Source organism: Eleginops maclovinus, chromosome 6 (genome assembly GCF_036324505.1).
Source record: "Eleginops maclovinus isolate JMC-PN-2008 ecotype Puerto Natales chromosome 6, JC_Emac_rtc_rv5, whole genome shotgun sequence".
Classification (NCBI taxonomy): Eukaryota; Metazoa; Chordata; class Actinopteri; order Perciformes; family Eleginopidae; genus Eleginops; species Eleginops maclovinus.
The window spans coordinates 12,410,355-12,438,160 of NC_086354.1; the positions used below are offsets into that span (position 1 = coordinate 12,410,355).

Below are 27,806 nucleotides of genomic sequence, written 5' to 3' on the forward strand. Positions count from 1 at the left end.
GAGAATGTGTGCTGACTAAAACTTTCTGCACCAACAATAATTCCTGTTTTACAGCTGCATTCAGGTAACTCTGTCATGCGAAGTTTGAGGCCTGAAGAAATGGGTGATCCTGCAGTATTTGGCCAAAAATAAACTGACAAATTAAATCAGAATAAAAAAGAGAACTAGAACAAAGAGCGACCCTGGAGGACATCACCAGCTTCCCCCAACATAAACACAGACTCTGGGGAACAATCATCTGGCAGTAGACCTGATGTAAATCACAGCAGGTTTTGGTAATGACACATTCGCACCACACTCCTGCTCCGATTCAGAGCTAACCCCCCACCTGCACTCAGGTATTAGAGCGGTTCTCCTCTTCCGACACCAACGGCCGCACTGCAGGGGATCAGTGTCTTGTCTTTCCTTAAACTGTTTTGTTGAAGTACATTAAGGGCAGCTATCTTAGAGCTGAGTCAAACTCCTTGTATACACACACTTAATATATGTGCTATATACCATTTGTTTTATCAAACACAATCAGTTTCATACAAATGAAATGAAAATGTAAAGTAACAAAAACATATTGGATTGGATCTTCTATCTGCTGCTGAAAGTAAGCAAACTATACTGACAAAAAAGGCCAGCTCTGTATTTTACACACTATTAATGTTGCTACTTCCTACCTTATTACTTTAAAATGTTCACTTACGTTTTCTCACCCTGCTTTTTCCATGCCTGTGTACTAATTGTCATTTATTTTATTAACATGTCCTTGCCCCTTTCTTTTATATGTTACTCTTCTACTCTACTAATCTTATATTAACAGTTTTGAGGTTGCTGACTCTTGCAATATATATATATATATATATATATATATATATATATATACAGTCTATGGCTGTTATATACGGATTGGCCTGGATGTTTCCCGCACAGGTAGGTAGGGGGCAGTATGGGCTTTGTAGGTCACATGGTGCGGCAGAAGAAGTCTCAGCGCTCAGTACACCGGAGCTCCCACCTCCTCCCTCATTCGACTTGCAGCCCGTTCAGCATACAATCGTCTCTGCGACTTAAACGGTAATTGCTATTTTAATATAATTCATGTCATGGTTTCACCGCGAATTTACTTCGCGTATGTGGCATTCACTGGGCATAACTAACTTTTGATATTTAATGCTCTATTAAATTGAATGCATTGCCAGCACAAGATTGTCAAACCATTTAAATTGTTTTAATTGATTGCATGGTGTTGCTTTAGCTAGGTATACAAGGGAAAATGTATATTAGGATTAATGTGTTGTTTTCACTCGCTGTCAAGACTTATGTAAGATATTGTGGCCTGCTGTCACCGGACGGAGCTGTCAGTCAGCGGAAAAGGAGTGCAGCTGGAGCTCAGCGATACAAAATGGCGCCGGGAGTAAAAATGCTGCCTAGCTACTCTCACATAACGCCCACAAAGCTCAGAGGCTGCGGCCTAGCAGGAAAAGCAGCTATAAACGGCGGCCTTTGGCTACATTTGAGAAAAAGCACAATAATTTGTCATTATTAGCGTGTGTACGGTGAAGAGGGATATATTTCATTATTTTGACACTAAGAATATCCCAAGCGGTTTGTGGTTGCCCGTGACCTACTTTCGCGTTGCGTCAGCTGACATAATTTGCCAATGCCGGAAATACGTGTTGGTTGTAATCTGTAAATATTTACGGTTTCTTTAAAGATGTCGGACGAAGGCAAATTGTTCATCGGAGGACTGAGCTTTGAGACCAACGAGGAGTCTCTGGCCGCGGCTTTCGGCAAATATGGAACCATCGAAAAAGGTACAATATAAATGTCTTTACTGTTACAGGTATACATACTGTTACAGGTATACATATGTTTACTTTTTCAGTTATAAATATATGTACTTGCATGAAGCATTTTTTTTTTTCAATTCTGGAAATTGTTTTTAAATATTAAATATTTTCCTTAACTTTCCTCGATTAGTGGATGTGATCAGAGACAAAGAGACAGGGAAGTCTCGCGGTTTCGGCTTTGTGAAATTCGATAATGCAGAAGATGCTAAAGATGCACTTGAAGGCATGAACGGCAAGGTAAAACCTCACTTCCTCAAATCCCTCTTCTATCAACGTGATACCACTCAGAATACCTTAGTTCTTCCCAGAGAAGGGGCATTTACATTGTTACAGCAAAGCCAATAATAGCAAAGTATGAATAAGAGCCATGCATAAAATATGAAAGATAAAAATGACACAAAAATACACATCCAGGAGGACAACAACAACTTTAATTAGAGATCCCCTATTATGGAAAATGCACTTTTTGATGTCTTTTATATGTAAATGTGTCCCCCCGGTGTGTAAGGAGACTCACAAAGTGTCAGAAAATACAACCCTCTCTCTATTCCTCCTTACCCACTTAAAAACCGGGGTACAAACGAGCTGATCCAGATTTGCTGCCGATATGATGTCATATCGGAAATGTGGGTTGGCTTTACATTGAACTCCTGGCAACGTCTGTCCCCCCCCCCCCCCCACGTCCCATCCTATCGTCCGCAATATACAGTCACCAGATGAATCCTCTCGAGCAGCTCTGTGTCTCTGTGCAGGATTTCTGCAGGAGGGAGTTAGAGTTGTTGTGTATATATAATACATTGTTAACGGTTCTAGTGGTAAACACTGAGAAGTTTCAGAAATAATGCTTGATGTGGTTTGGAACATAATATGGCGTTTAATCACGGCAGCGTTTAGCTGAGTTTCTCCTTTAGAAACTTCTCTCTTCAGACAGAGAGCTGCACAAAATGCAAGATGTGTTTGGTATTTTGAGCAAAACACGTCAGAGACATGTTTTTTTTACTATATTTGAGAGCTGTAATAATATGCCATAAAAGAGAATAATAGGAGACCTTTAATGGTATTTATGAGTCACCTGTATTGTTTTACTCTTTTTTAAAACAGTTTCTTAATATTAAGTTTTCTTAATGATTGCTAAACGCCACATTTGGAAATTGGCAAAAACACAATTGCCTTTGTATTGCAGACTCTGGATGGACGCTATATTCGCGTGGATGAAGCCGGAAAAGGTAGCCGCAACAGAGGAGCAGGTTTCCATTCTGGCCCGAGAGGACAGCGAAGTGGATTCGGCGGGCGTGGGAGAGGTGGACGAGGTTACTCCAGAGGTGGACACTCGTTGTCTGCTTGTCTTTAGCATGTTCTGTTATCTGTTCATGCTTCTTCCCTGTTGGTCAATTATAACCTTGTGTTTCAGGAGGTGGATACAATGGAGACAGGAGCTATAGTGACAGGAACTACAACGACAGAGGGTTTAGTGGAGAGGGACGATTTGGAGGTGGTGGTGGCGGCGGTGGCCAGTACAGGAGTGGCGGATACCCAAGCTACAGAGACAATAGGTAGGACATGGTTGACTTTAAACCAGTTGAGACGAGACCAGTTTGCTTGAACTAAAGTTAATGTGATTTTTATATTAAATTACTTTTTTTTTTTTTTATCTTCAGGGGTCAGGGGGGATACAGTGAACGCACTTCCTCCTACCGCGATGGATACGACGGCTATGGTAAGCTTCTCTGATATGACTGTCTGTTTATGTACACTTATGTTGGGGCTGTTTTAAGTTTTTTTTAAATGTCAATTTAACATTAACACTCAACTTTATTCTTTTTAAGTTAGTATAAACATACAATATTTATTACACTACACCTAAGGTAACCCATTTTGGTTGTGGTAGGCTGATTTATACAACACCCTAAGCCACATCAAACATTTAATCTAAAAACTTCACAGCCCCAACATATGAAGACCTGTATGATGTATGTCCCTCAGTTTTGTACCGAACCCAACTTGATGCCTCTTTATGCCGTTGCCAAATTTCGCTAGCCCCCCTCCCACCGTCCCACTCTAAAGAGGCTGGCCAACGATTTGAAACACAGAAAACTTTCATATTCTGATATTGCTCGTATCTCAGCGTCTGGAGCCCCCGTATGCAAAAAAACTGAGGGAGGGTTTATGGACTGTCTGGTGGGTTGAGGGGGGTTTTGTGAAACTCCAGTGTTGGAACTTTCCGTGTCTTTACCTGTGTGCCCACTTCTTATCCTCAGCTGCAAACGAGTAAACATCCTGATTCAAGATCATCACTTGGCTGGCTGTATTTCAAAGATGCGCTCCTCAAGAAAAATGTCCACGTGTTATTGCTGACCCTAGTTTTGTAGTTCTGTTGTGGTAGCTCAAGCATCTTAAAAATATTGTAGCCATGAGTTTTGGTCATTCCTTAAGGAACCATGTTACAAATTACAGTTCAAAACGCTTACCTTGCTTAATTGGACATATTTTATTTGACAAAGGTCCTTTTGTTAACTAAAAGGCATCTGTGTAATCTGATTAATCCTGTAAAGTCCCGATTAGAGAAATGAACAATGGCTCTCCACACAGCCTGCGCTTAACAGCCGCTACCTTCGCTGTAAATTTTTTGTCCAGCACGTAAAGTCTTTCCTATTTTCAATTCCTTTTTTATATTGAACTATCTGTTGGGGCTTTTTTTTTTTTCTCCCTCAGTCTCTGTGGCTGACTTCCTCACGGCAGATTTTTAAACTGAGAAAGGAGATCCATTTGCTCTTATACTGACTTTTGGTGGATTTTTGGCTTAATTCGTTGAACTATTTAACTTGGTCTAGCTGAGGCTCCTGTATCTTTCAATTTCCCAAAAGAGTGAATTCCTTTCAGACTGGTGAACTACACATCCGAAGTGGCCGGCTGTTCATGAAGTTGCAAATTGCAGCATGCTACAGTCTGTCCAAGGTATCTTCTGTGCTCTGCTCAACATCTGCATTTTAAATGTGCTGTACAATGGACTAATCTTGTTTTAAGTGATCGAAAAATGTAACTTCGTTTCCCCTCAGTAAAATCTTAACCGGGAACAGTTTTGTACTTTATGTTCTTTGTATGATCAACAATTTTCTTTTTGTCAGTTTGGCTTCATGGAGCCTATTAAACAGACTGTGGAAAATAACCTTGATTCTTTTGCCTTTCAAAACTACCGCATGGGGGAGTTTAGCCGATTGCTGTAGGCTTATGTAACTGTAAATGCTGCGTGAGAAGTCAACAGCTTGAAGCACTGAATTGGCACATTTTTATTTGGAGGGCAATTTTTTAATTGGCAGTTTATTTTATATTTCTTAGACAAGAAATTGTCCTTTACATTTTTTAAAAGTCCACTTCCAGTCCACACTCTGCCTGCCTGATCCAAGATTTCCAAATTTAAAGATGGTTTTTGGCCCAGTGCATCCTTAAATGTCTAGAGGCCATCAACTAGGCGACTTTATCGTTTAAAATCAAACTTGTAGTGATGTTTGAAGAATAATCTCCTAAAGTGGCATACGTAACGCAGGGAATCGTCAGTCTGGGTCTGGTCATGTTAATGCTTCATTACGTTCAAGAGGTCAGCTACTTCAAAAACCTACAAGTCCTTGGAGAGTGAAGTGTTGCGCCTTCCAACAAGTGCTCATCAGAGATGAAAGCTGCTCTCTGGTCAGGTCAAATGTGGAGAAAGTAGGCCAATGCACGTGAGGTAAAAAAATCTCCTTTTGCTTTGCTCACATCCTTCAAACTCAGTTCTCATTGTTTCCATGAATTCCTTCAAGTTAGTCATAAGTTTCTAGTCCTTTGCTTCAGATGTCGCCCACAACATGCCATGGCCTCTACCCGATTGGAAAAGTTCATTGAGAAAATGTCTCTAAGAAGCTCCTCTGGATTGTAGTGCTCCACCTCCCGAGTCCACCAAAAGAAAAGCTTTGGCCTCTAAGTCATGGGTAGTATTGTGCTCAGTCCACTTGTGTTCACTGCACTAGTCCTCAAATTTGCTCCTGTAATGCCCCACAACAGTCCTAATTGACGTCTAAGGTGTCTAGACTGTATTCAGTTTCTCTTTGTACCCTTGTATTTGAATAAGTGGTGAGTTTCAGAGACAATAGGGTTGCATGCATTTTATTGTGATTGTGTTAAAAGTAAATTGCTGTGCTTAATACACCTTACTCTTTTTCTTTAGAATGAACTGGCTGGCAGAAGCTTCATGAATCTCCTCACTGATGACATATCCAGCTATAGATGGCTGTGACTGATGCAGTTCCCGTTAACGGGTAAGTTATTGCAAAGCATGGGAACCCTGATGTTTTATAATCGGTGCAGCGGTTATTTGCCTTGCTGACAATGTTTTTCCGCCTTGTTTCAGGCAAATGTACCGCAGTGCTGGTGCATGGAAGGAACCAACCAGGATCAGGCTGATTAAAAGTCGGAGGTCTTGGTTGATGCTAGTTTGCCTGAAAGAAATTTATTTCAAATGTAATTGCAGCTAGTGGAAGGTCCTAGAGAACAAATGGGCCAGATGACAGAGCTTGTCCTGATACAAGAAGCAGTTGCCTTCAAGCAATACTATATCTGTTCTAAGAAAAACTGGATTTTTCTGGATGTTTTGTACTTTCCAAAATAAATTGATGGGTCAAACTTTTCTTTGTTTGGTTATCTTTTTTTTTTATATTTAACACATTTAGTTTATGCTGGATTAACATGGACAAATCAGACTTCTCTTTGATGTTTGGAGGTGTTGGACGAAAGTTGGAATCAATGCGGCTATAATCAAAGTACTTTATTGATCACAGGGCGAAATTAGGTAGCTCATGTTTGTCACACTTGATTGTTTCAGATCAAACAAATTTAAAAATTAGACAAAGATAACAAGTAAACACAAAATGCAGTTTTTAAATGAAGGTGTTCATTATTAAGGGGGAAAAAAAGATCCAAACCTACATGGCCCAGTGTGAAAAAGTGATTGCACCCTAAACCTAGTAACTGGTTGGGCCACCCTTAGCATCAATAGTTTGCAGTAAGTGGCAAGGAGTCTTTTAAAACACTGTGGAGGAATTTTGGCCCACTCATCTTTGCAGAATTGTTTGTAATTCAGCCACACTGGAGGGTTTTGGAGCATGAACTGCCTTTTTAAGGTCATGCCACAGAATCTCAATCAGATTCAGGTCAGGACTTTGACTAGGCCACTCCAAAGTCTTCATTTTGTTTTTCTTTAAGCCATTCAGAGATGGACTTGGGAGTGTTTTGGATCATTGTCCTACTGCAGAACCCAAGTGTGCTTCAGCTTGAGGTCACGAAGAGATGGCCGGACATTCTCCTTCAGGATTTTTGGATAGACAGCAGAATTCATGATTCCATTTACCACAGCAAGTCTTCCAGGTCCTGAAACAGCAAAACAGCCCCAGGCCATCACACTACCACCACCATATTTTACTGTTGGTATGATGGTCCTTTTCTGAAATGCTGTTACTTTTACACCGGGTTTAATGGGACACACACCTTCCAAAAAGTTAAACTTTTGTCTCGTCAGTCCAGAGTATTTTCCCAAAATCTTGGGGATCATCACAATGTTTTCTGGCCAAACTGAGACAAGCTTTTATGTTATTTTTGGTCAGCAATGGTTTTCGTCTTGGAACTCTTTGGCCAATTTTGCCCATTCTCTTTTTATGGTGGAGCCATGAACACTGACCTTAACGGAGTGCAGTTTATTGGATGTTGTTGTTGGGTCTTTTGTGACCTCTTGGAATGAGTCGTCACTGCGCTCTTGGGGTAATTTTGGTCGGTTGGCAACTTCTGGGAAGGTTCACCACTGTTCCATGTTTTCGCCATTTGTGGATGATGGCTCTCACTGTGGTTCGCTGGAGTCCCAAAGCTTTAGAAATGGCTTTATAACTTTTTCCAGACTGATATTTCTGAATTACTTCCTGAATTTCTTTGGATTGCAGCATGATGTTTTGGTCTACTTCACTTTCTCAGGCAGGTCCGATTTAAGTGATTTCTTGACTGAGAACAGGTGTGGCAGTAATCAGGCCTGGGTGTGGCTACAGAAATTGAACTCAGCTTTCCAAAGATGTGATAAACCACAGTTGATTTACATTTTAACGGGTGCAATCACTTTTTCAAACAGGGCCATGTCGGTTTGGATTTTTTTTCCCCTTAATTATAAACACCTTCATTTAAAAACTGCATTTTGTGTTTACTTGTGTTACCTTTGTCTAATATTTAAATTTGTTTGATGATCTGAAACCTTTAAGTGTGACAAACATGCAAGAAAATAAGAAATCAGGAAGGGGGCAAAGACTTTTGCACACCACTGTAGCTGTCCACCATACCTAATGCTGATCATGCTTGGGTTGAGAATGTTGATGTGAATGAAATTAGAGGATGTTATTTGCTTGATGCTGGGATAGCAGTGTACTATAGCAAAATGTGAAATTCCAGGATAATTGCCAAAAATACAGGAAATGTACATTCCTCTGCTGAACTATGTGAAATTGAATCACAATTAATAAAATAAACATTACAACAGGATAAGGTACAGAAAAAAAGATACTTTATTATTGAACATTTACAATCTGAATTCAGCAAGGAACAAGATGTTGAAGGCGGTGGCGCTCAGGACGCTGTACGTCGTTGATGGTGCTTACACATACCATGTGAAGCCGAAACGCTTGTGCACAAGCTCCTCACGGGACCGGAGGTTGAACAGCTCCTCTGTCAGAGGGGTGACCCAGCGGTCTGTGTTGTAGACCGTCTCACCAACCTGCAGAGATGTTAACAGAAGAGTTATTTATCAATACAATGGCCATGATGATAACCTACATTTGATTATTGGCACTTAATTATTAAATAAGATGGATGTTTTAAGTTCTGGCGCTAGGAGGTTTCACTACAGATTGTTGTACAGTTTTCATTTCAAAATGTCAGGCCGCTTTGGTATTCAAACATTGTTTTTATATATATTCATGACTAGACCATGACAAAAAAAAGCATTAAAGAATTAAATATTGATGCCAAAGAAGTCATTACTTTTTGGGGTCCATTATTTTTAGCATCAGCTGTATCCTTTAAAAATCTGTTGCAAATATTTACTATTAAACTAAAGTGAATTGCTGTCATGTATTGACTGCTAAATGCTTTCTCTACATTACAATTTGAGACACATATGCATTATTTGTTGACACTTATCTAAATGTATTGAAAACATGATTTGAGTGAAACAGCTATAAATATAATTGAAAAAAAAAAATCTTGACTTAATAAAAAGGTATACCATCAGGCTGCACAACAAGGGGTTAACCATGTGACTCACTGACAATAACCCAGACTGCACATCAAGCCTGCACTTTTGCACAATAACTTTGACCTGCACTTATACACGTGTATATTTTTAACAATACTTTCATTACTTATCTGTATATATTTTTTCTAGAATTTCTCATTTAAATTGGTGTTTCATATCCCTGTGTGTATCTGTACTGATTTTCCTCTTTTCTGTTGCACTTGAATTTCCCCACTGGGATTAATAAAGGTACATCTTAACTTATATGATGATGATGTTAAGGTTGAGTCAAATCACAACTTTTTTTTTTACCTTCCAGCCGGGAACGTCCTTCATGAGAATCGCCTCCTCTTCTAGATTTTCCCTCAGCATGCGCAAGGTTCTGGCAAGAGTGGAAATTAAATTGTCAACTGTTGGTTTAGGGGAGTCACCACCATAATAAAAAAACAAATCGCATTTATGGGTGTCACCTTCGGTCGGTCTCTGCCTGCATCAGGGGCATCAGAGCTATCCTGGCCTCCAGGTCCTCAATCTGCAAGCGCCTGCAATGCACACACATCACCACTTTACAGACTGGTTGTGAAATATTACAGTTTCTGTAACAAACTGCAAGAATGATCCTACCTTCGCTCTCTGTTCCAGCTAAAAAGCCTCCAATAGCCAAACACCATGACGCCTATGCCAATGCCGAACATGCTATATCCTGTTGATTAAAGAGGGGGTTAGTGACAGTTTAAAGCAACATTGTAGTTTTCTAAAAACGATTGACGTTGGGTTTTAAATGATTGCTTTTCAAAGTTGATTATATGATGTTTCAAAGAAAGACGAAATAAATATACAGTAAGTTAAACTTATAAATGGCATGCAAAGCTGACTTTAGGAAACGTGGCTTAAACAACCATGATGCACACAATACTTGCAACTGAAAGGACTGGTTTGACATGCATATACACATTGACAAACCCAATTGTTTTGTTCAGTTGATGAACAGCGTGCGTCTAATGGAATTTTACTGCAATCACAATATGGATTGGTGCAATGGGACAAAATATTGGTCGAGAATACAATTCGGAATTAGGTACTGAGGCGCTGCAAAGATGTGCTTCTTTACAAATTGAAAATAACTTTATTGGGTAAAGATCATTGCAAAACACTGTCCCACTATGAAGATTTGAATATTAATTAATATAGGAATGTTAAAGCAAATGAGTTAATTAGTGCAAAAAGTATAATTCTTTCCAGGATTGTGAATAACATCGCAATTGCAATATCCGTCAATCTAATTGTTTTCCCAAAATCGCCAGTGGTGCCCCATACTTAGTCTGATTTATTTACTGCACACTCATATTTTTGTCAGGTATACAATGTTACTCAGTGGTGTAAAGTAACTAAGTACATTTACGTAAGTACTGTACTTGAGGTACATGTACTTTACTTGAGTATCTCGATTTTCTGCTACTTTATATTCATACCCAAATACAAGTCGAAGGTAAATAGAGTACTTTAACTCCACTAAATTCATTTCATAGCTTAAATTGCAGTAAGCAAATATGGATTAACGTAACTCTTAATAAGACTTTGAAGATTTAAATGCAACACCAGAACAGGCAACCAAGGAGTTTAATATTAGGTCTCAGGAATGTCTAGTGCGTTTGTTTTACTTGGTCTTTAAAATGAACTTCACTACATTAAGTACAACGCTCATTTGTGTTTTAGAACATTAAAATAAAATTGGACTAGCAATGAACCGGGTGCCCGTGTTGGCTAGATAGCAAGTAGCTATCCTCACTGTCAATAATGACTCTTCAATGTTATTTAGCGATACACTTTTATGGTGTACGCTGCAGTCAAACATATGTATTGTTTGTTTCCTCATATACAAGGCATCAAATGAAGACAGTCCAAAAACGTTGACATTTAACATTTAACTATATGTACGCTAATGTGTCTACCTGACCCGTTAGCATTAGCTGCTGTTCAGTAAGTAGCGAATGTCCTCTGTCCTGTGCATATTAACAGCTCGAGTGTGTGGAGCTGTATATTTCAATAAATGCGTATGAAAAGCAAGTACCAGAGAGTCCTCGTTTTGGCAGATTCCTCTTGTAATCAAACGGAGCATATCCTCCCGCAGGAGGCATGTCCTGCTTCACCTTGGACCCCGCCATCTTCCTCCGGCCTTCTCCCAAACACGCCAGTGACGTCACTGCAGCAGCACTTCTTCTCCTGTCCGGAACGAGCCTCTGCGGCGCTCTACCGCCCCCACCACTTTCTTCTTCGGTGGGTTTTTTATGGCAGCTGGCATCCAAATTCTTGCATTGCTGCTACCTTCAGGATAATTTAAGTCATCTCTTCATATCCCCACCGCTTTATTCTCTAGCATAATGTATACAAAATGCTACAAAAACATATTTTAAAGATTTGTAAAGTTAAATTTTCCCTGTAGAGATTTGAAACTGTGATGAACGCCCTTTATTAATATTATGGGATTTTACATATTATTTCTGAGACCATACCACCTTTTTAGCAATATTAAGAATACTCCAGGAGGTGTTTGGAATTGTTTTTCATTTCAATGTGTTCTATGTGTAGGCACCACACTTACTGTCGTTTTAGCTGATTCTGATTTTAAACTAATTTGGTTCATAAAACATTTTGTATCAATGCAGTGTAGACATGGTTGATACCTGCATTAATGGTGCATAAACATGTCAAGCAGACATGTAGTATTTGGTGGCAGATTATCTCAGATTAGATTTTAGTTCACATTTTAGCAGTGATGGTAGTTGTTCTAAAATCCTGAGTTTCCCTTCAAGTATCAAAAGTAAGAACATTTATTATGCAGCAAAATACCCCTGTAATACCTAAATGTAATACTATTTAATTGTAATTGGTGTAAGGTGCATTGCCAAGTCCTAATAAACTTAGCCATTGTATTCTAATAATTTATTTTGAGGTGAACGTGGAGAAATACTTTATTCATTATCTGACCTGTCTTTGTTTTTTTTTGCTAATAGAAATGGGTATTTTTGTCTTTGCTTGCTTTTTTTTCTTCGGTGTCTCAATCAACACTGGGGGATTTGCATTGTTTGGATGAACACTGCCCTGATGTGTACATATGCAATAGTAAATGCCAGGTTATGGAATTAAAGAACGGAAGCATGCCATGATAATTTTGGAAAGAGCTTTGATTATGTCCCATAAGTGTTCTTTTTTAAATGAACTCTTCAACCAGTGTTATATAATCCACACACAACAAATAAGAACAAGTGATTAAAATGTATATATTTTTTTTATTTCTTTAGGAGCTAGGAAAAAAAGTAAACCAAATAACTTTAAACATAACTTTGTACAATGCAGGTCAAATCAGGAAGTCGATAATGTATGTAATATGGTGATCAGGGGTACAACAAAAATATCTTGTGTATTCCAGGCTCTTGGAAGCTGATATAGTCCTTTTAAGATCTGATTGATAGCTACATGAATTCTGCGTATTGTATTGATATACAGCTCCTTTAGAGTTAGCTTTTTCTCAGCAATGGCAAAACACTTAACAAAATCTTACAATGTTGACATTTATATAAAATAAGCAAATTACAGATGGTAATTACAATTGAATTAATCAACAACACCATGCTTCTTCAGCGGAGGTGCAAAAGAACAGAGCGGTTAAGGGAAGGCATGCTGATAAACGGGAGGAAAAAAGATAAACTCTCAATTTGTGGAAATCACAATATACTGAAATATAATTGAAAAACAAAATAACTTACTGTGAAAACAAAAATCAATCAAACCTTTAACTACAGGGGTGATGTTCCAATTTTTTTTATAGCTCAGTTACTTTATTTTTTCTCAAAATAAGTGTATTTTGTTAAATGTGAACACTTGGATATGACTATAACTATTATAGTAAGTGTCAAAAAGTCAGGTCAGTTTGACCCACATAATGGCAGAAAGGGCTTATACGCCCAGAGTACTTTAAAAAATAATAAATCAAAGTACTGTTATATAAACACCCAGTCTGGAGGACAGAAGTACCCAGTACTCCTTCAAGTATAAGCTTTTTCTTTGCACCGGTCATATCCAAATTGTTTCTGCACAATTACCAAAGAACAGCTCAAAATAAACAACAGTAAATAACAAAACTGAAACAACAATCATACAAAAAAGGAAAGGAAGGAACGGTTCTTCACTTTGAAAGATTGTATTTGCTTAACAGTCCTCTGGGGGTTGCTGTTGGCCATATTATTGGTGCTGAGGAACTTGCTAAAAAACAAAGCAGTACTAGATTACTGTTTAATCTACTTCCAGGTATTTGCAGTCTGGGAGATCGACGATCGAGAGGGGATCATGTCCAGCAGGTACTCCCTCTGACGAGCATCGACGGTGGCTGACGTCTTGTGACCTGTCAGGCTGGGGTTCACGTAGGCCATAGTGACTCCTGTGAACATGCAACGGAGCAGCAGGTCAATATGTTACAAAACTGGTAAATGCCCTTCCAAGTTGAAAAATAATATCATAACGCCTGAAAATAAATCAACCCGCGTCCCAAAAAAACCCAGACAGACGTAAAAGAAAACGCGAAAAAACTCACGCTATTGATAAGTAGTGACACCCAAGGGAAACTGACAAACCACCAAACTAGGGGACTAAAAGAAACTTATTGAGATCACTGGCAGGGGTAGGACTGGAGAGTGGGATTGCCTTGTCCGAAAACATTTCCTCCTCAACTTTTGTATAAGATTCCTTAACATTAGAAAAGTTTGAAAGTAGGATGTTCAAGGATTGCTTTGGGACCAGACAGGAATTTGAAAGAGAGCCGATGTCAGTCGGCAGGCTGGTATTAATGTGAGTCTACCTGTATTGCTGTTGCTCTGCTTCTTCCATGCAGTGGATGAGGCACTACCTCCGCTGATATTCCTGCCGCCGGCGATTCCACTGCTGCTCACCTTTGAACTCTGGACAGAGCGGTGGGAATTGTGGGCATGCTTACCTGGCCGGCTGACCAAAGCTGCAGCCGCCACTGCACTCTGCAGCTGGGAGGAGGAGGAGAAAGAGTGGGGGACGCCCCTCAGCCCCAATGATGAGATACCATGGGACAGCTGGCCTTGGGAGCTCTGAGGGGAGTTAAGAAACACACAGTGGATCGTGAGTTACAGTTCCCTCGACTGCACAAATACCTCTCTTTAAAATAATAAATAACTCCAACCTGCTTGATAGAGTGATGGTGAACCATGTTGGATCCTCGACTGGCCTGTTGGAGGTGGTGCATAGAGGACGATCTGGCGTGAGCCTGCTTCATCTGATGGGACATGAACTTTTCGGCTTTCATCGATGAAGAGGAGCTACTGTGAGACACTGATGAGGAAGTCTGCTGAAAAATGCGCTGCTCTATTTCCTGCTCTTGTTGCAGAGCTTTGACAAATGCCGCTTTCAGCCTATTGGTATGCTCCGCCTTTAAAACCTTTTTCTGATTGGATGACATGCAGTGTTCACAGAGGAGTGCTCCGCCTTTGGTTTTGTCATGCCTCCAGCGGCAGGTGAAGTCGGTTTTACACTGGGTGCAGGTGAAGGGCTCTCTGGTAAAGGTCTTGGACAGTGCTACACCTGTCTTTCCTGGATGGAGAGAGATGGGAAACCTGAGTCACTGATTGAAAACAGAGCTGTCACACAAGTAATTATAAAAGAAACAGACAGGGAGCCCAATATTTAAATCCTTGGTGAAAGAGATGAAGGCATGACTTACATTTCATAACATAGGGCAAGACAATTTCTAACACTTGTGTAAAACAAGCCCATATCTTAGCCTAACACCTAGGGCTGAAACTAAGGAGTATTTTTATGAATCATTTTCCCAACTAATTGTTAGTTAGTTAGTTGTTTAAAAAAATGTCACAATTTACTACATCCCCATCAGATATCACAAAATTGCTTGTTTTTTCCAATGGCAATCCATCTAAAAGATATTCAGTTGACCTATAACAATCACAGCAACGACAATCACAAAGTTAACAAAACAGTAAAAAGTAACACACCTCTGTGGATGGTATCCAGCAGATTCTGTACCACTTCCTCGAGTCCCACCAGGTAAATGAACTCATTATTGGCTGCAGAAGGCTGGAAGTTAAACTCTGGAGCCGGGGGTTTGGGTGGGGGAATCTCCAATAGGGTCTTCTCCAGTTGTTTGCGCAGAGCGAGTTTAGCTGCAGCTTGGCGGCTGGCTGGAGAGTCATTCATGCTAATCAAAGACACGCCGCTGCTTCCTGAAGAAGACCCCTTCAAACTGGATGCTGAGGCCTATAAAACAAGCAAAGACATGCAGAAACAAGACAGGTATAAAGCCCTGGTCATGATCAGAATATTTTAGACTTGTCAGAGCAATACTGAAGTTACCAAATGTGGTGTTTATGCTGATACAGTTGGACCCCTATTCAAAGCTTGCTGAGACCATTTAAAATATTCAAATACATCGAAGACTACAGTCCTATCATATCTATATCTATTGACCAACCAGGATTACAGTAAAGCCTTCAGGGATTTATAAGTCTTCAGATAACTAGCTCAAGACGTAAAACATATTTTTAGATAAGGGCACAGAAGACAATAGAATAAAAGATCAGTTTCTAAACCGGAACAGGTGTTTTTTGGGTTAGTTTGTGGGCAAATTTAATGATACCTCAACATGATTCAGACATTTTCGTTTTTCACCGTGGGTTCAAAACACATTGTTCATGCAATGTTTTGCTCTTAAATCACCTGTGAGATACTGACCAGTGTGTTTGCACTGCTACCAATTCTGATGAGGCCCGAGTTGACCATTCCTCTCTGGCCATGAGTTGTAGGGGCTGAGGTCCTGGAGCCCATCAGCAGAGGAGGGGGTCCTGATCCTCCAGAGGCAGCCAACTGCTGTTGCTGGCGGAGAGCGTGGATTTGCTGTGGAGAGACAGAGATGGGCTAACCAGTACAATGAAAGGGATGACAGGAAGGGACATCACAGACACACAGGGGGGATGGGACAAGGGAGGGGCATCAAAAGCACCAAGCAAAGGGTGCACACAAAGAGAGAGGTGCAAAGAAAGATCATAAGTACTAAGGTAAGTCAATCAATCTCCCTGTATATTGTCCAACAGTGTAAAACAGCAGTGCTACAACTCAGGCTATCACTGCCCTGACATTTAGTCAGCCCTGGCATGTAGTTAACATATTCCCATGACTCACCTGTGCCCCTCTGACCAGAGGTGGCATTAAGATCTGGGAGCCATGTTTGGAAGACATTTGCTGCCCCCCTCTCACCAGCGGTGGAGGGATTACAGTGCCTGAACTCTTGGCAGTCAAAATCTAGTCAAAGAAAAACCAAATCACAAACAATATGTATTATAGAATAAAGGTTCCCTCACTCAGATGAGCTGCCTGCGTGTGATAGTATAGCACTGACCTGCTGAGAGCCTTTATTGCTTGTAATTGTTCCTCGAATGAGAGGAGGAGGCGCAGAGGAGCCGGACAGACTGGAGGGCTGAAAAGGAAATTGAAACATTCATTAAAAAAATAAACGGGATACTTTAAGTGGGAGACTGTGTTGTGGGGACGTGCATCTAATTGTGTGGCACTGCCGATGTGGGAGAGAACCGTTTACATTCTGAGGAGTGTCCTTCTGTATCTGGCTCTGTCGAAGTTTCTTCAGAAGCACCAGTTTCGCCTCCTCCAGTCTCAGCTCCTCCTTCAGCTGCTTAATGATGTGCTCCCTCTCCGCTGGGCTGCTTTTCTACAATCCGAAGAAAACAACATCACTACATAATTTGCTTGACAAAAAGACCCAAACTTTTTCAAATGACTTTAACATTTGATGATGGAGCCTAACTTGTCCACTTTTAACTACTCTGCTCTGACAATGAAAGGCTTAGCCTGTAAATGAACTATTCAAAAATAAAAGACTTGCTCTGTCCACAGTTAAAATCTTAACAAAAGTAATAGGCAATGATAAGTCAACGATGAGTCAACTTACGCTCAACCGAAAAATGCCACCCATATTAATACCAGAGGAGCATTAATACGTGTTTAGGCAACAATGGTGTTTTTAGCTTCTCAGATATGGAGATATCCTTCTTATCATGGTATTATTTTACAATAAACTAAATATCTTTAGATTTTGGAAGGACAAAAATGTAAATACTTCACTTTGGACTATGAGAAACTGGTTAGGGACATTTTAAACTTTCTTCCTATTATATACAGGATAAACAATTATCTATTACTCAAGAGTATGATCGGACAGTAATGAATGGATTTTTAAAGTAATTGTTCTTTGTCACCCTAATTTGAACCTGTCTAACGATCCCTTCAGTAGTACAGTAGCCTGAAAGTAGCATGACGATGAGCTTCTCACCATAAGCAGTTCTGTGTCCAGCTCCTTGAAGTGTCTCAAGCCATTCATTGGGGGGCTGGGGGAGTCATTATCTGACAAGATGATGACATCATCATCTTCAGGGGAAGGAGGCCGCTTCTCCCTTTTTATCCTGATAAAAGTAGACAATTCAATTGAATTTTTAATTTCAGATATATTCAAGCAAACCGAGGCAATACACACAAACAGAGTACATTCATTTTTGCGTGGCACAAATCAACAATCAATCGGCATGTTATATCAGCATTCAGCCGCCCCGTGCTTTAATAGCATTAACCTTTGAAAAACCTATGTCTATTAAACATTATTGAACAGTTATTTTCCAAAATCATTCATTTCTATTTTCTAACAATGTTGGGATCTTCAAAGGGAATTCTAAAAATGTATGTGAGCCTTCATTAGTATTGCTGACTATATATGGAGATCTGCTCCACAATTATAGCTTATGACTGGGGGTTGATCCGTCCACTACAATCTAAATGAGACCTCTCCAGTATAACTTCTCTCTAAGTTGAAGCCACACCAACAGTGTTATAGCAGAGGAGGAGCGAGGTGGGACTTAAAGCTCCAGTGAAGGTCTTTCAGTCACAATGCAAAGGCTGTTTGAGAGCACATATTTCCTGTTGAAACAGGATATTGTGGCAGCGCATAACAGGCTTCTGAGTCATTTGGAAGGTGACCTGTTAGGGTCTATACACATCACCCAAAGCATGCTATGAAAATGAAAGCATGTGGGAATCTCAAATGTAGTTTAGATCAACCGTCACGTTTTACACATCCACCTCCTGACAAAAAAGCTTCTCCTGAATGTGACTTGTTCTACTACAGGGCCATATACAAAAAAGCGGATGACCTGAGAATATTTAACTAGTGGTGGTAAAAAATGTTATATGTTAGAGTAATCTTCCTCTATGAACGAGGAAGGTGTTGTTATTAAAGACATTATATATTAATGTGAAGTCATTCAAATCTACACATGAAGATGTGAGGCCTCTCTCTCCTCGCCCTGCTCCTTATGTGTGTGTTTGTGTGTGTCTGTGTGTGTGTGTGTGTGTGTGTGTGTGTATAATGGTCTCTCCTCAGGGTTTAGCAGCATCATCATTTCCTGTGGATTAATCACTACTCTTCCAAAGAAGTCACATGACCTCAAAGTCCTCATCACGTGACACACTCACTTTTCCTCCTCCCCCCTGCCCTCACTGTTCCTCCACTGTGGAAACCATGGCAACAACCGGCTAGAACCGGTTTGTGACACAAGGCTTCATTTTGTGTGAGGGGAGTTTTTTAGGGTTCAGGTGGTGAGTGGGGGGAAAATGGAGGTACACTAAAAGATAAAGTTAAACATCATCCCCCCTCCCCCCACAGCCCCCCCTCTACCCTACAGACATCGTTTTAAAGTACAGTTCGAGATTTTTAGTCTTTATAGATTCAATTAAAGTGTTATTTATGTTTTTCTTCAAAGTTTCATGATGAGTCTTTCGCCAACAAAATACTCTGAAGAAAAACTCTTTATGTAGTTTAGATGAAGGTTCCTGCACATTCTCATTATCGTCAAAAGTATCCAAGGTTTTCTATCGCTCCTCCTCGAATCCCGCATTAAGTCCTGTTCCAGAGACTGACATATGTCAGTCTGAGGCGACCCCGTAGCTTTTGTCAAGTCTGGCCTAACTTTATTTTTATTATATTATGCATTATACACTTTTTATGTCTTTAAATGTAGACTTGTATTAAGGCTAGCCCATTTGCCGTGAATGGAAAGCACTTTGGGTGAACTCTTTTTGTGTTGTGCGATATGAATAAAATGTCTTCACTACTTTCTTGACGGAAACTTCATGTAGGTGTCACAGCTGACAAGAGTTTATTATAAAATGTTACTCACCCTCTGGAGGTGCTCATGTCCACAGGCTGGTCTCCCGTCTGAACTTCCACTTTTATGGTGGCCTTCACCTTGCCGGCTGCCAGCATGCCACTGGATGCTTTTGGCTCCGTCAGTTCGATATTGCTCCTTGTTTCCAAAGCTGGCTCCATCCTCACCTTGATGTCTCTGTCCTTGTGATCAGTCTGATTGTCTGAGCTGGGTTCAAGCACCGTCTGTTGTTTTTGGGTCTGCTCCTGATCATCCTTCACAGGATGAGAGGCCAAAGGTAACGCTAAAGGAAACTCTAAAGGTAACAGCAACGGGCTCTGCTCTGGCTCCTCCTTGTGCTCTGATTCGACCGTGGTCGGGCTCTGATCTTTCTGTGCCGGTACAGAGTTGGCTTTGGGTTCAGTTTCATCCTGTGATGTGGGTTCAGAAGGGTCCAATTTAGGCTTTTTGCTTTCATTCTCATCCTCAAAGGGTTCTGTAGACTCTGGCCCAGAGTCCTTCCCCATCGCCCTCTTTTGGCTGCGAGTCTGGCGAATAGCCTCCTCAGACATCCCCTGCAGATATGAAAAAAATGTTTATCAATATGTTATCAAAAAATGGTAACAGAACTAAAGAAGACATTTGAAGAACACTCTTAAGCGTGCTTGCTTATGCTGATAAATCCAGGTGTAAACACTGTAAATAAGATAAAATGGTAATTGTTGAAAGCAGTGGAAATGTCCTGACCTGCCCTGAGTTTGACCTGGAGGTTTAATCCAAACCTTTACTTAACAGAAAGCTGCAATGGTAAAACGTAAACAATCATTTTTCAATCACTAACTATATCAATCTGCCACACTCACTAGTAAGAAAACAACACACCTAACATTATCGTAATTCAACCTAAACAACAAACATGGCTTAGTATTTACAGCTGTCAAGCTAGCATGTTAGTTATCTTGTCTGCCTAGCCTTGTGGAAGACATTCAGCCAAATGAGTGGCAGACTGCATGCTGAACAGACAGTAAAGAGCTTTTATATTAACATAGTAATTCATTTTAAAGAAAGCTGCATTGTGATTCTGGGCCTATCATTCAGAACATCAAAACAAAAACACCTTTGACTGAACTCTAGAGCACACAGGGTGACTCAAATGGCCGCTAGAGAAAACATGTGGGGTTTGGAAGCTCATGTGACCAAGATGTTGACTCAAGTATCATTTCAAAACACACAATTATGCAAATGTCAGTTTAAACCAAACACCAAAGATTGGGAAAAAAGATGGTAGTAAAAAAAGACGAGAGTACTCAGTAATTACTCAATGTTCAGTGCAAAACAAATAAAACCTGGGGATCACTTGACTGCTACAACAAGATCTTTTGAAAGAGAGGTAACAACAGAAATGCTGAAGGGAGACACTTTCAACATCTGGAAAACGTGACAACAATAAAACGCACTTGGAGCAATATCGAAACAACCCATGAAAACATGTATTTTAGTTATTTATGTGTGTACAAGTGAATACATCTTTTTTAAATTCAATTCAAATAGCTTGTGTGTAGCTTTTCTTTCCTCGAGACAGGTACCAATGAGCACCAGATACATTACTGTCTGATATCCCCCTGTGCAACAAATTCAATCCCACCAGATGTTGACATGCCAACAGAAGTGGAGATTGAAAGATAGAGCAGCTCATTCTGTCTGACACGTACAGGTTAAAAGGTGCTCACTCACAGATGTGCACCAGTACATGGTACATGCTGACACACATTATCACTGCCGAGGCTGCTCTGAATCCCTCTGACCAGACATGATTCAATACTCAATACATGTACCGTAATAGTTTTTATAAAGGTGATTTTTATGTTATTAACCTTTTTATTATAAAGACACCATAAAACCCATGAACAACAAAAAACTGGAGAAAAAAAACTGAAAGACATGCACAAAAGACCACTAAAAGAAGTGTGTACTATTAATGAATCAGTGGAATCTAATTCTAGATGGACACTTGTATTGTATAAAATGTGTTATTGTGAACGTTCACATGATACGATGGGCTTCTAACTATAGGGCTTCAACTATTGATTTTTGTCAGTATTCAATAATCTGCAGATTATTTCCGATAACAATTGATTGTTTGGTCTAAATATTGTCATAAACTAGTGAAGAAGGGCCATCTTAGTTTCTCAAAGTCCAAGGTGATGTCAGTCCAAAACTCAGTTCATGATATAAAACAGAGAAACGCTGACAATGTCGATATTGAAGGGGCAGAGAAATGCTGTTTTTATCATGAACAATTACATTAAACATATCAATAGGTTGATTTATAATCAAAATAGTTGCTGAATATGTTTATAGATTAATTTACTGATAATTGTTGCAGATCTACTTCTTATGCCTGTATAGAAAAGTGTCTGTATGGTTAACAGTTATTTAGAAAACACCCTTTCAAAGTCAAATCATTGACAGTTTTCTGAGATTCGTGACTGTGTTTATCCTCATCTGTAAAAGTTACTTTAGAAACAACTCACGAACAAGAAGTTGAAGGATCAAGAAAATAAACTATTGAAATAGAGATATATATTCTACTGTCCAGGGACAGGCACACTTTGAAATTACTTCGGCCATTATTAAATGTAAGAGGTAAACGTGTACTGGCACATAAAGCATGCTGTAAGAGATTAACTGTGCTCAAGTTCAGAATCTCAGATAGAAAGCCTTAGTGACATAACTCAGACAGCCGCTATCTACTAGACAACCAAGAAGAATAAACACAGCAGTGCAATGTTGTGCATTATATCACAGAATCGAGGCCCAGTCCTGCCAGGTCCGCTGAGGCCCTCAGTCTGCACACCGATGCACTACAGGAAGCTATGGCTTTTTTTGGGGGGAAAAGGATTACAATTAACCCTCACAACCTACTTATTCTCAACTGTACACCCCCACCCCCCCTCCTGTTCTCAGAATAGTTATGGCGGTGAGCATAAAGCACAGTGTGTCCATGATGTACCCAGACACACAATATACATAGAGAGCCACAATGCAGCACGCAGAGCAATGTCATGATAACACTAAGCTGACTAAGTTTGTTTTATTTACACCGACACACATAGTATGACATGACCCTTCCCAGGATTCAGTGGGATACAAAGCACTTTTCCTGAGAACTGGTTTAAACCGGTTTGAGGGTGTGTGTGTGTGTGTGTGTGTGTGTGTGTGTGTGTGTGAGTGAGTGTATATGTGTGTGTGAGTGAGTGTATTTGTGTGTGTGTGTGTGTGTGTGTGTGTGTGTGTGTGTGTGTGTGTGTGTGTGTGTGTGTGTGTGTGTGTGTGTGTGACCGGGAGAGAAGCTGAAGCTGGTTTTAACCCTTCAGGTGCTGGAGCAGACGCCCGGCTTCATCAGTGACGGCCATTACGCAGTATGTGAGTAATTGTGTGTGTGTGCTGCAGACAACTGTGATGGCATTACCCAATCAGATGCATAAGGCTGTGAAATGATGCTGGGGTAAGAATTTAGACATGCCAACACCCCCTGCCCACCCCCACCACCCCCCAAAGACACTGACCCTATCTTTGTAACAGCAGATCTGAATGGCTGACAGGTTTCACATTTCATCTTCATGGCAGTTTACACACATTTCCATCTAGCGCACACACACACACACACACACACACACACACACACACACACACACACACACACACACACACACACACACACACACACACACACACACACACACACACACACACACACACACACACACACAAGAACTTGACGTTACATGCAACCAGTGCAAATGCTCTAAAGGCAAAAAAAAAAAAAATCAACTTTACACTTAAATTCAGTCTATGTACATAAAGTTAACAAACATACACTAACAAACACACTTAACAGGAAGAAGGGCAAAGTTGTCCATTTTAATATTGTACTATTGTCATGAAGGCTTTATGGTATGGTTATAAAAATGATCTTGCTTAACAATACTATCCTTTAAATAACATGGAAAACCTCAATCAGCATATAACAACATTGTAAAAAGGTCATTGTACAGTGTGAGGTGGTAATGGTGATGTGTCCATTCGTTTGTTTTGCCGTAGCTCCTTTTTGTAATCTGCTTTTTGACTCCAGCGTGTGTACCTTAGATTCCAAGCTAGCTTCGTCGTCCTCGACGTTTGCTATCCATAACTCTGCCTGCGAGACTCACTCAGCACAGTCACTTATCTCCTTCCCCATATTCTCAATAGCCACCATAATTGCATCAAATCTAGAAGCGCAAAGCAGCCAGTACAGCCAGTCTTTCATCATATGAAAGGGAAATATTTATGTAAAGCAGGTTTGAAATGCAAACAAACTTGACATGATATGAACTTTAAATGCAGCGGAACAATTATTCCTTCAACTTACTGCAGCTTTCAAAAGTAACTTCAGTGAAACAAAGTTTATGTCAGGTTGCAAATGTGCACTGACACAAATAATAATAAACTACATTTGGTTGCTTATAAACATTGCATCATTTTTGCAATCATTTCGCAGATCTTGTGTCTACTCATTTATACAGTCTAAGGTCTGGGTGCTTTCATTGATCCGGCCACGTTAACAAAATGTCCTCAAGGCTGCTCCTGTTGCAATTTTTGTCACCTTATCAAGGTATGAGTTAATAACATGACTAATATGTTAGATTTCTTAACTAACAGCATGTTAACTGTAGAAACTGCTTTGTTTTTTACTTTTAAGAAAGTCTTTGTTTTTACTTTGTCATTATTGTTTTGTGTAGATAACTGTGGTTAAATACTTTTAAACATTATGAAACTAAATCCTCAGATTAAAACTTGCAGTGTAATGACATCACAATAATTACCCCCATATTATCATATTGCACAGTGCAAGTGACCTTAATATGGTATCAAGTTGTGCCACTATCAGGCCACCACTCAAACAAATTCACAGGTTATCTATGGCTGTATAGTTTCTGCTGAGCGTCTTTTCCTCCTGCTCTGAGGTGGTTATTTATCTTGTCACTCATGGATCATGTCGACCATCAGTCACTCAGTAAGCCTTCATTTAGGCTGGCAGGCTCGCTTTCAAACATCATCGATGTCTGGCTGCGCATACAGTACGTGTTCAACATTTTATTTACCCACTGACAGACCTTTAACCTGTGAAAACATATTTCTACATTGCACCAGGTTTTCAGAACACGATGCACCCACGCAGTCACATTATGTTGTAGAACTGCTGCATCGGAAAAATACTCTTATCAATTATCTGCTTGTGTCAGAAAAGCCATTACTAGTGATTATTGTCTCAAAGTTTCAATTAGAAACAAATTAACAAATACAATTATTATGAAGCTGATTAGTAGTTTGCTTCATGAAATAACTCTAAACTCTTGACAAGCCAGCGCTTTATGCAGTAACGAACACCTCTGTACCAAAAGGGCAGAAAAAGGCAATTAGACAGCAAATTGCTGCCTATATAGTTGATGAAGTCATGGAGGCTTGACTCACCAGCTGCCCTGTGACCCCTGCAGTCATGTGCAGCAGCTTAAATTGTGGCCAGCAGACGACCCTTTCCAGAACAGTGGCTTATTACACAACTACACAAGGTCAGTCTTCTGTGTGATCACTAGAACAGTGCTTTCTGGAAAAAAACAAAGATGTGTACTTCTGAAACAATTTCTGAGTCACTCACTCTTGTCATTTTAAAATTATCAATACACTCACTCTGGGGAGTATAAGTCTCCCTGTGACTTTACAACTTCAACATTTAATAGTGTCAAACCAAAGTATTTTCCTTTCTTTGGACCAGGGAAAGTCCACCCCTTCTCTAAAAGCAACCTGCATTGTGTTCACAGTGGCAGGTCATAAACAATGCAACTGATTGTTAACACGCAAACAACACTTTACAGGGCCTTTGTTCACATGAACAACTGACTGTTTATTCCAGATCTCCACAAAGAGTTAATAAAGTAGGCTATCCTCACAGCAAATCACTTAACCAATCTTCACAGCAAGCCAGTGCTTGGTTTAAAGTGTCATTAATGTGTACAGGTTCTAAATAACCAACGTTTACTGACAAGGATGCTATCTTGAACAAAGAGTAGAGCTGCAACAGTCAGTCAAAAGACAGAATCAGCAACGACTTTGATAATCAATCAATTGTTTAAAGTATAATATTCAAAGGGTCAAAATTCGGAAGAATATTCTGGGTTTCTTACTCTTCTAAAGAAAACTTAATATGTTGGATTCTGGACTGTTTTGATCGGATATAACAAGACATTGAGAAATGTTAAGACTGGTAAATCAAAAAGATAACAATTTCCTGTTCTATAATGAAGCAGGCAGTTCATTGATAATAGATATAATAGATAATGACAATACTTTCTGAAATCTTTAAATGTAGCAACTTCAATATGTTAATGTATTCCTCTTTTTATTTACCAGGCTACTTCAGTTCAAAGTTGGAAACGAGATTATTATTATTGTCACTTAGAAGGCAGTTGATTACGGTATCTGATAACAGAACAGATATTATGTAATAAGACCTTTATAAATCGCAATAAATGAATCCACTATTATGTCTTCATCTATCACACATTTAACAACAGTGGCTGTGCTTTCGCAACACGATGTACAATGCTGCATGGCTTACTGACAACACCGGCTTCCGTCATAAAAAAAAACTACAAACATATTAAAAGCATTTAAATGCATCGGGGTGCAACAATATGGAAATCAGTATCAGATACAATGTCAAAAATGTGGAGCTTTGTGCCGAAATTCCTGCAAACTGGTATGGTTGTGGTGGCTGGGAATGTGTGTGCGAGTGTGTGAGAGTGTGCCTGTCTGGGTGAGACAGAGAGGGAGTGTGTGCGGTGTGTGTGTGTGTGTGTGTGTGTGTGTGTGTGTGTGTGTGTGTGTGTGTGTGTGTGTGTGTGTGTGTGTGTTCAGCTTTAAGAGGAGGAAGACTACGGTTGTCACAGAGAGAAGTAGGAAGATTAGCTACCAGATAGCAGAACCAACACTGGTGCCAGGGGGCTTAAAGCGAGCAGAAGCTTCCACCATTAACGTTACACCACCACCATATAACACCATCCAAACCACACTCAGCCCTTTAAAAACTAAACCCAGCCCACACTACATGCGCAACTAGCCGGCTTTTTTGTTATTGACACCGCCTCAAAGGAGGTGTTATTAGTTAGCGAGCTACCATGAGCTAACATCGACACATCGAAACAAAAACACGAAGCCACTTTATCTTAATTCCTGAACACCACCGGCTGCCACACGCTTGAAGTTAAAGTAGTAAAACTCCTGAAGCTGGTACTATTCAACATGACCCACACCAACACCAGAACCGAGCCCGGACCCTAAACCCTGGCTGGCTGCACCCCCCGATGCGGGACACCCATCTGCCTCAAAAAGCGGGCACAAACTTTTATTTTTCAGCCCTAAAAGTGAGGCTGTGTGAAACTCACCGGGACTGTTTACCTATGTGTCCCCTCTGGAGGAAAAACCGAACCGGAACTCGTGCATTTTCATCGGCCGGCCGAGGACCGAGCGTGCCGCCGAGGAGCCGCTGGCGTTATAATCCTTACCTCCTTTAACGACTTCTACCGCACACAATCAAATCCACGGATCATGGTTACAAACTGGCACGCTTGGGAAAACGTAAATTAAAATAATGTTTGGCAGAGCCAGCCCCCCCCCCCCTCCTCTCCTCCCCGGTGCTCAACCTTTGGCTCTGCCGAGAAGTGTTACTTTTCAACAGCCCATCAGCTTCTTTATCGTCACAGATAGGTGGAGGAAAACCTGGCTCCTCTCGACGACTCCGAATAAAAGGCTCCTCTCGATACACTCTCTAAAAAAACTTCACTTCACCACTGACAACTTACTCTGTCGCTTTGTCGCTTGTTCTTTGCCGATGATCTACCAGGGAATGTTTAATCTGCAGTTAACCTCGATAAATCGTTGCTTTTTTTAAATCCAGGGGATATCCTCTTTTTTTCGGCCCTCCCCACTGCCGCGTCTGTTGCCAAATAATGCGCCTCAACACACATGGAGCCGCTGCGTCCTCTTAGTGGGCATGCGCACCTCGGCATACCAGGACGACCGGATAACATCATGTTAGCCACTGACCACCAAGGGCCAAAGCAGGACGACCATGTCAGGGGCCCAGGGCTCCTCGGGTTGACCCATGGCCATACCAGCCAACTGATATCCCCTCCAACACTCACTCACTCACTCACTCACTCACTCACTCACTCACTCACTCACTCACTCACTCACTCACTCACACACACACACACACACACACACACACACACACACACACACACACACACACACACACACACGTAAAGTAAGTAACAATGGGAACCTAATTGAAGTCTGCCATGTGTTCCCACACCATTACAGTAG

The 27,806-nt window shown here is 40.4% G+C and overlaps 3 protein-coding genes across 17 annotated transcripts; 1 reads left to right on the forward strand and 2 right to left on the reverse strand.

The window, feature by feature from the left end:
• Window positions 1-924: 924 nt before the first annotated feature.
• Window positions 925-6,495, forward strand: cirbpa (cold inducible RNA binding protein a). 8 transcript variants are annotated; one of them, XM_063885001.1, is made up of 8 exons: window positions 925-1,059; window positions 1,700-1,799; window positions 1,966-2,072; window positions 3,019-3,157; window positions 3,247-3,388; window positions 3,494-3,552; window positions 4,094-6,127; window positions 6,220-6,495. In XM_063885001.1, the coding sequence occupies exons 2-7, from the start codon at window positions 1,700-1,702 to the stop codon at window positions 4,105-4,107; spliced, it is 561 nt and encodes a 186-aa protein (XP_063741071.1). In that variant the 5' UTR covers window positions 925-1,059; the 3' UTR covers window positions 4,108-6,127; window positions 6,220-6,495. The 8 variants fall into 8 exon arrangements, with proteins under 8 accessions (XP_063741071.1, XP_063741072.1, XP_063741073.1 ...); XM_063885002.1 differs by having other exon boundaries at window positions 4,716-6,127; XM_063885003.1 differs by having other exon boundaries at window positions 6,037-6,127.
• A 1,889-nt stretch (window positions 6,496-8,384) lies between these two features.
• Window positions 8,385-11,425, reverse strand: ndufa13 (NADH:ubiquinone oxidoreductase subunit A13). Its single transcript, XM_063885010.1, has 5 exons — window positions 11,207-11,425; window positions 9,760-9,838; window positions 9,606-9,677; window positions 9,448-9,517; window positions 8,385-8,616 (listed from the first exon to the last, which is right to left on the reverse strand). The coding sequence occupies exons 1-5, from the start codon at window positions 11,298-11,300 to the stop codon at window positions 8,497-8,499; spliced, it is 435 nt and encodes a 144-aa protein (XP_063741080.1). The 5' UTR covers window positions 11,301-11,425; the 3' UTR covers window positions 8,385-8,496.
• A 980-nt stretch (window positions 11,426-12,405) lies between these two features.
• Window positions 12,406-27,461, reverse strand: LOC134866211 (transcriptional repressor p66 alpha-like). 8 transcript variants are annotated; one of them, XM_063886238.1, is made up of 12 exons: window positions 27,281-27,413; window positions 20,127-20,178; window positions 19,413-19,954; window positions 17,516-17,645; window positions 16,766-16,894; window positions 16,568-16,645; window positions 16,351-16,470; window positions 15,889-16,086; window positions 15,168-15,429; window positions 14,342-14,748; window positions 13,991-14,249; window positions 12,406-13,573 (listed from the first exon to the last, which is right to left on the reverse strand). In XM_063886238.1, exons 3-12 carry the CDS (start codon window positions 19,949-19,951, stop codon window positions 13,434-13,436), a joined length of 2,262 nt encoding a protein of 753 aa, XP_063742308.1. In that variant the 5' UTR covers window positions 19,952-19,954; window positions 20,127-20,178; window positions 27,281-27,413; the 3' UTR covers window positions 12,406-13,433. The 8 variants fall into 8 exon arrangements, with proteins under 8 accessions (XP_063742308.1, XP_063742304.1, XP_063742303.1 ...); XM_063886234.1 differs by lacking the exon at window positions 27,281-27,413 and adding an exon at window positions 26,864-27,087; XM_063886233.1 differs by lacking the exon at window positions 20,127-20,178 and having other exon boundaries at window positions 27,281-27,461.
• Window positions 27,462-27,806: the final 345 nt, after the last annotated feature.

Excerpts from the sequence above, each read along its gene's own strand:
- cirbpa (XM_063885001.1), top strand. The coding sequence starts at position 1,700 with ATGTCGGACGAAGGCAAATTGTTCATCGGAGGACTGAGCTTTGAGACC. Across the intron at positions 3,158-3,246 it reads TGGACGAGGTTACTCCAGAG|GAGGTGGATACAATGGAGAC; the intron begins GTGGACACTCGT and ends CTTGTGTTTCAG. Across the intron at positions 3,389-3,493 it reads CCAAGCTACAGAGACAATAG|GGGTCAGGGGGGATACAGTG; the intron begins GTAGGACATGGT and ends TTTTATCTTCAG.
- ndufa13 (XM_063885010.1), bottom strand. The coding sequence starts at position 11,300 with ATGGCGGGGTCCAAGGTGAAGCAGGACATGCCTCCTGCGGGAGGATAT. Across the intron at positions 9,678-9,759 it reads AGCTGGAACAGAGAGCGAAG|GCGCTTGCAGATTGAGGACC; the intron begins GTAGGATCATTC and ends TGTGCATTGCAG. Across the intron at positions 9,518-9,605 it reads CAGGCAGAGACCGACCGAAG|AACCTTGCGCATGCTGAGGG; the intron begins GTGACACCCATA and ends CACTCTTGCCAG.
- LOC134866211 (XM_063886233.1), bottom strand. The coding sequence starts at position 19,951 with ATGTCTGAGGAGGCTATTCGCCAGACTCGCAGCCAAAAGAGGGCGATG. Across the intron at positions 16,895-17,515 it reads TGGACACAGAACTGCTTATG|AAAAGCAGCCCAGCGGAGAG; the intron begins GTGAGAAGCTCA and ends TTCGGATTGTAG. Across the intron at positions 13,574-13,990 it reads GCAGAGCAACAGCAATACAG|GAGTCACTATGGCCTACGTG; the intron begins GTAGACTCACAT and ends GCATGTTCACAG.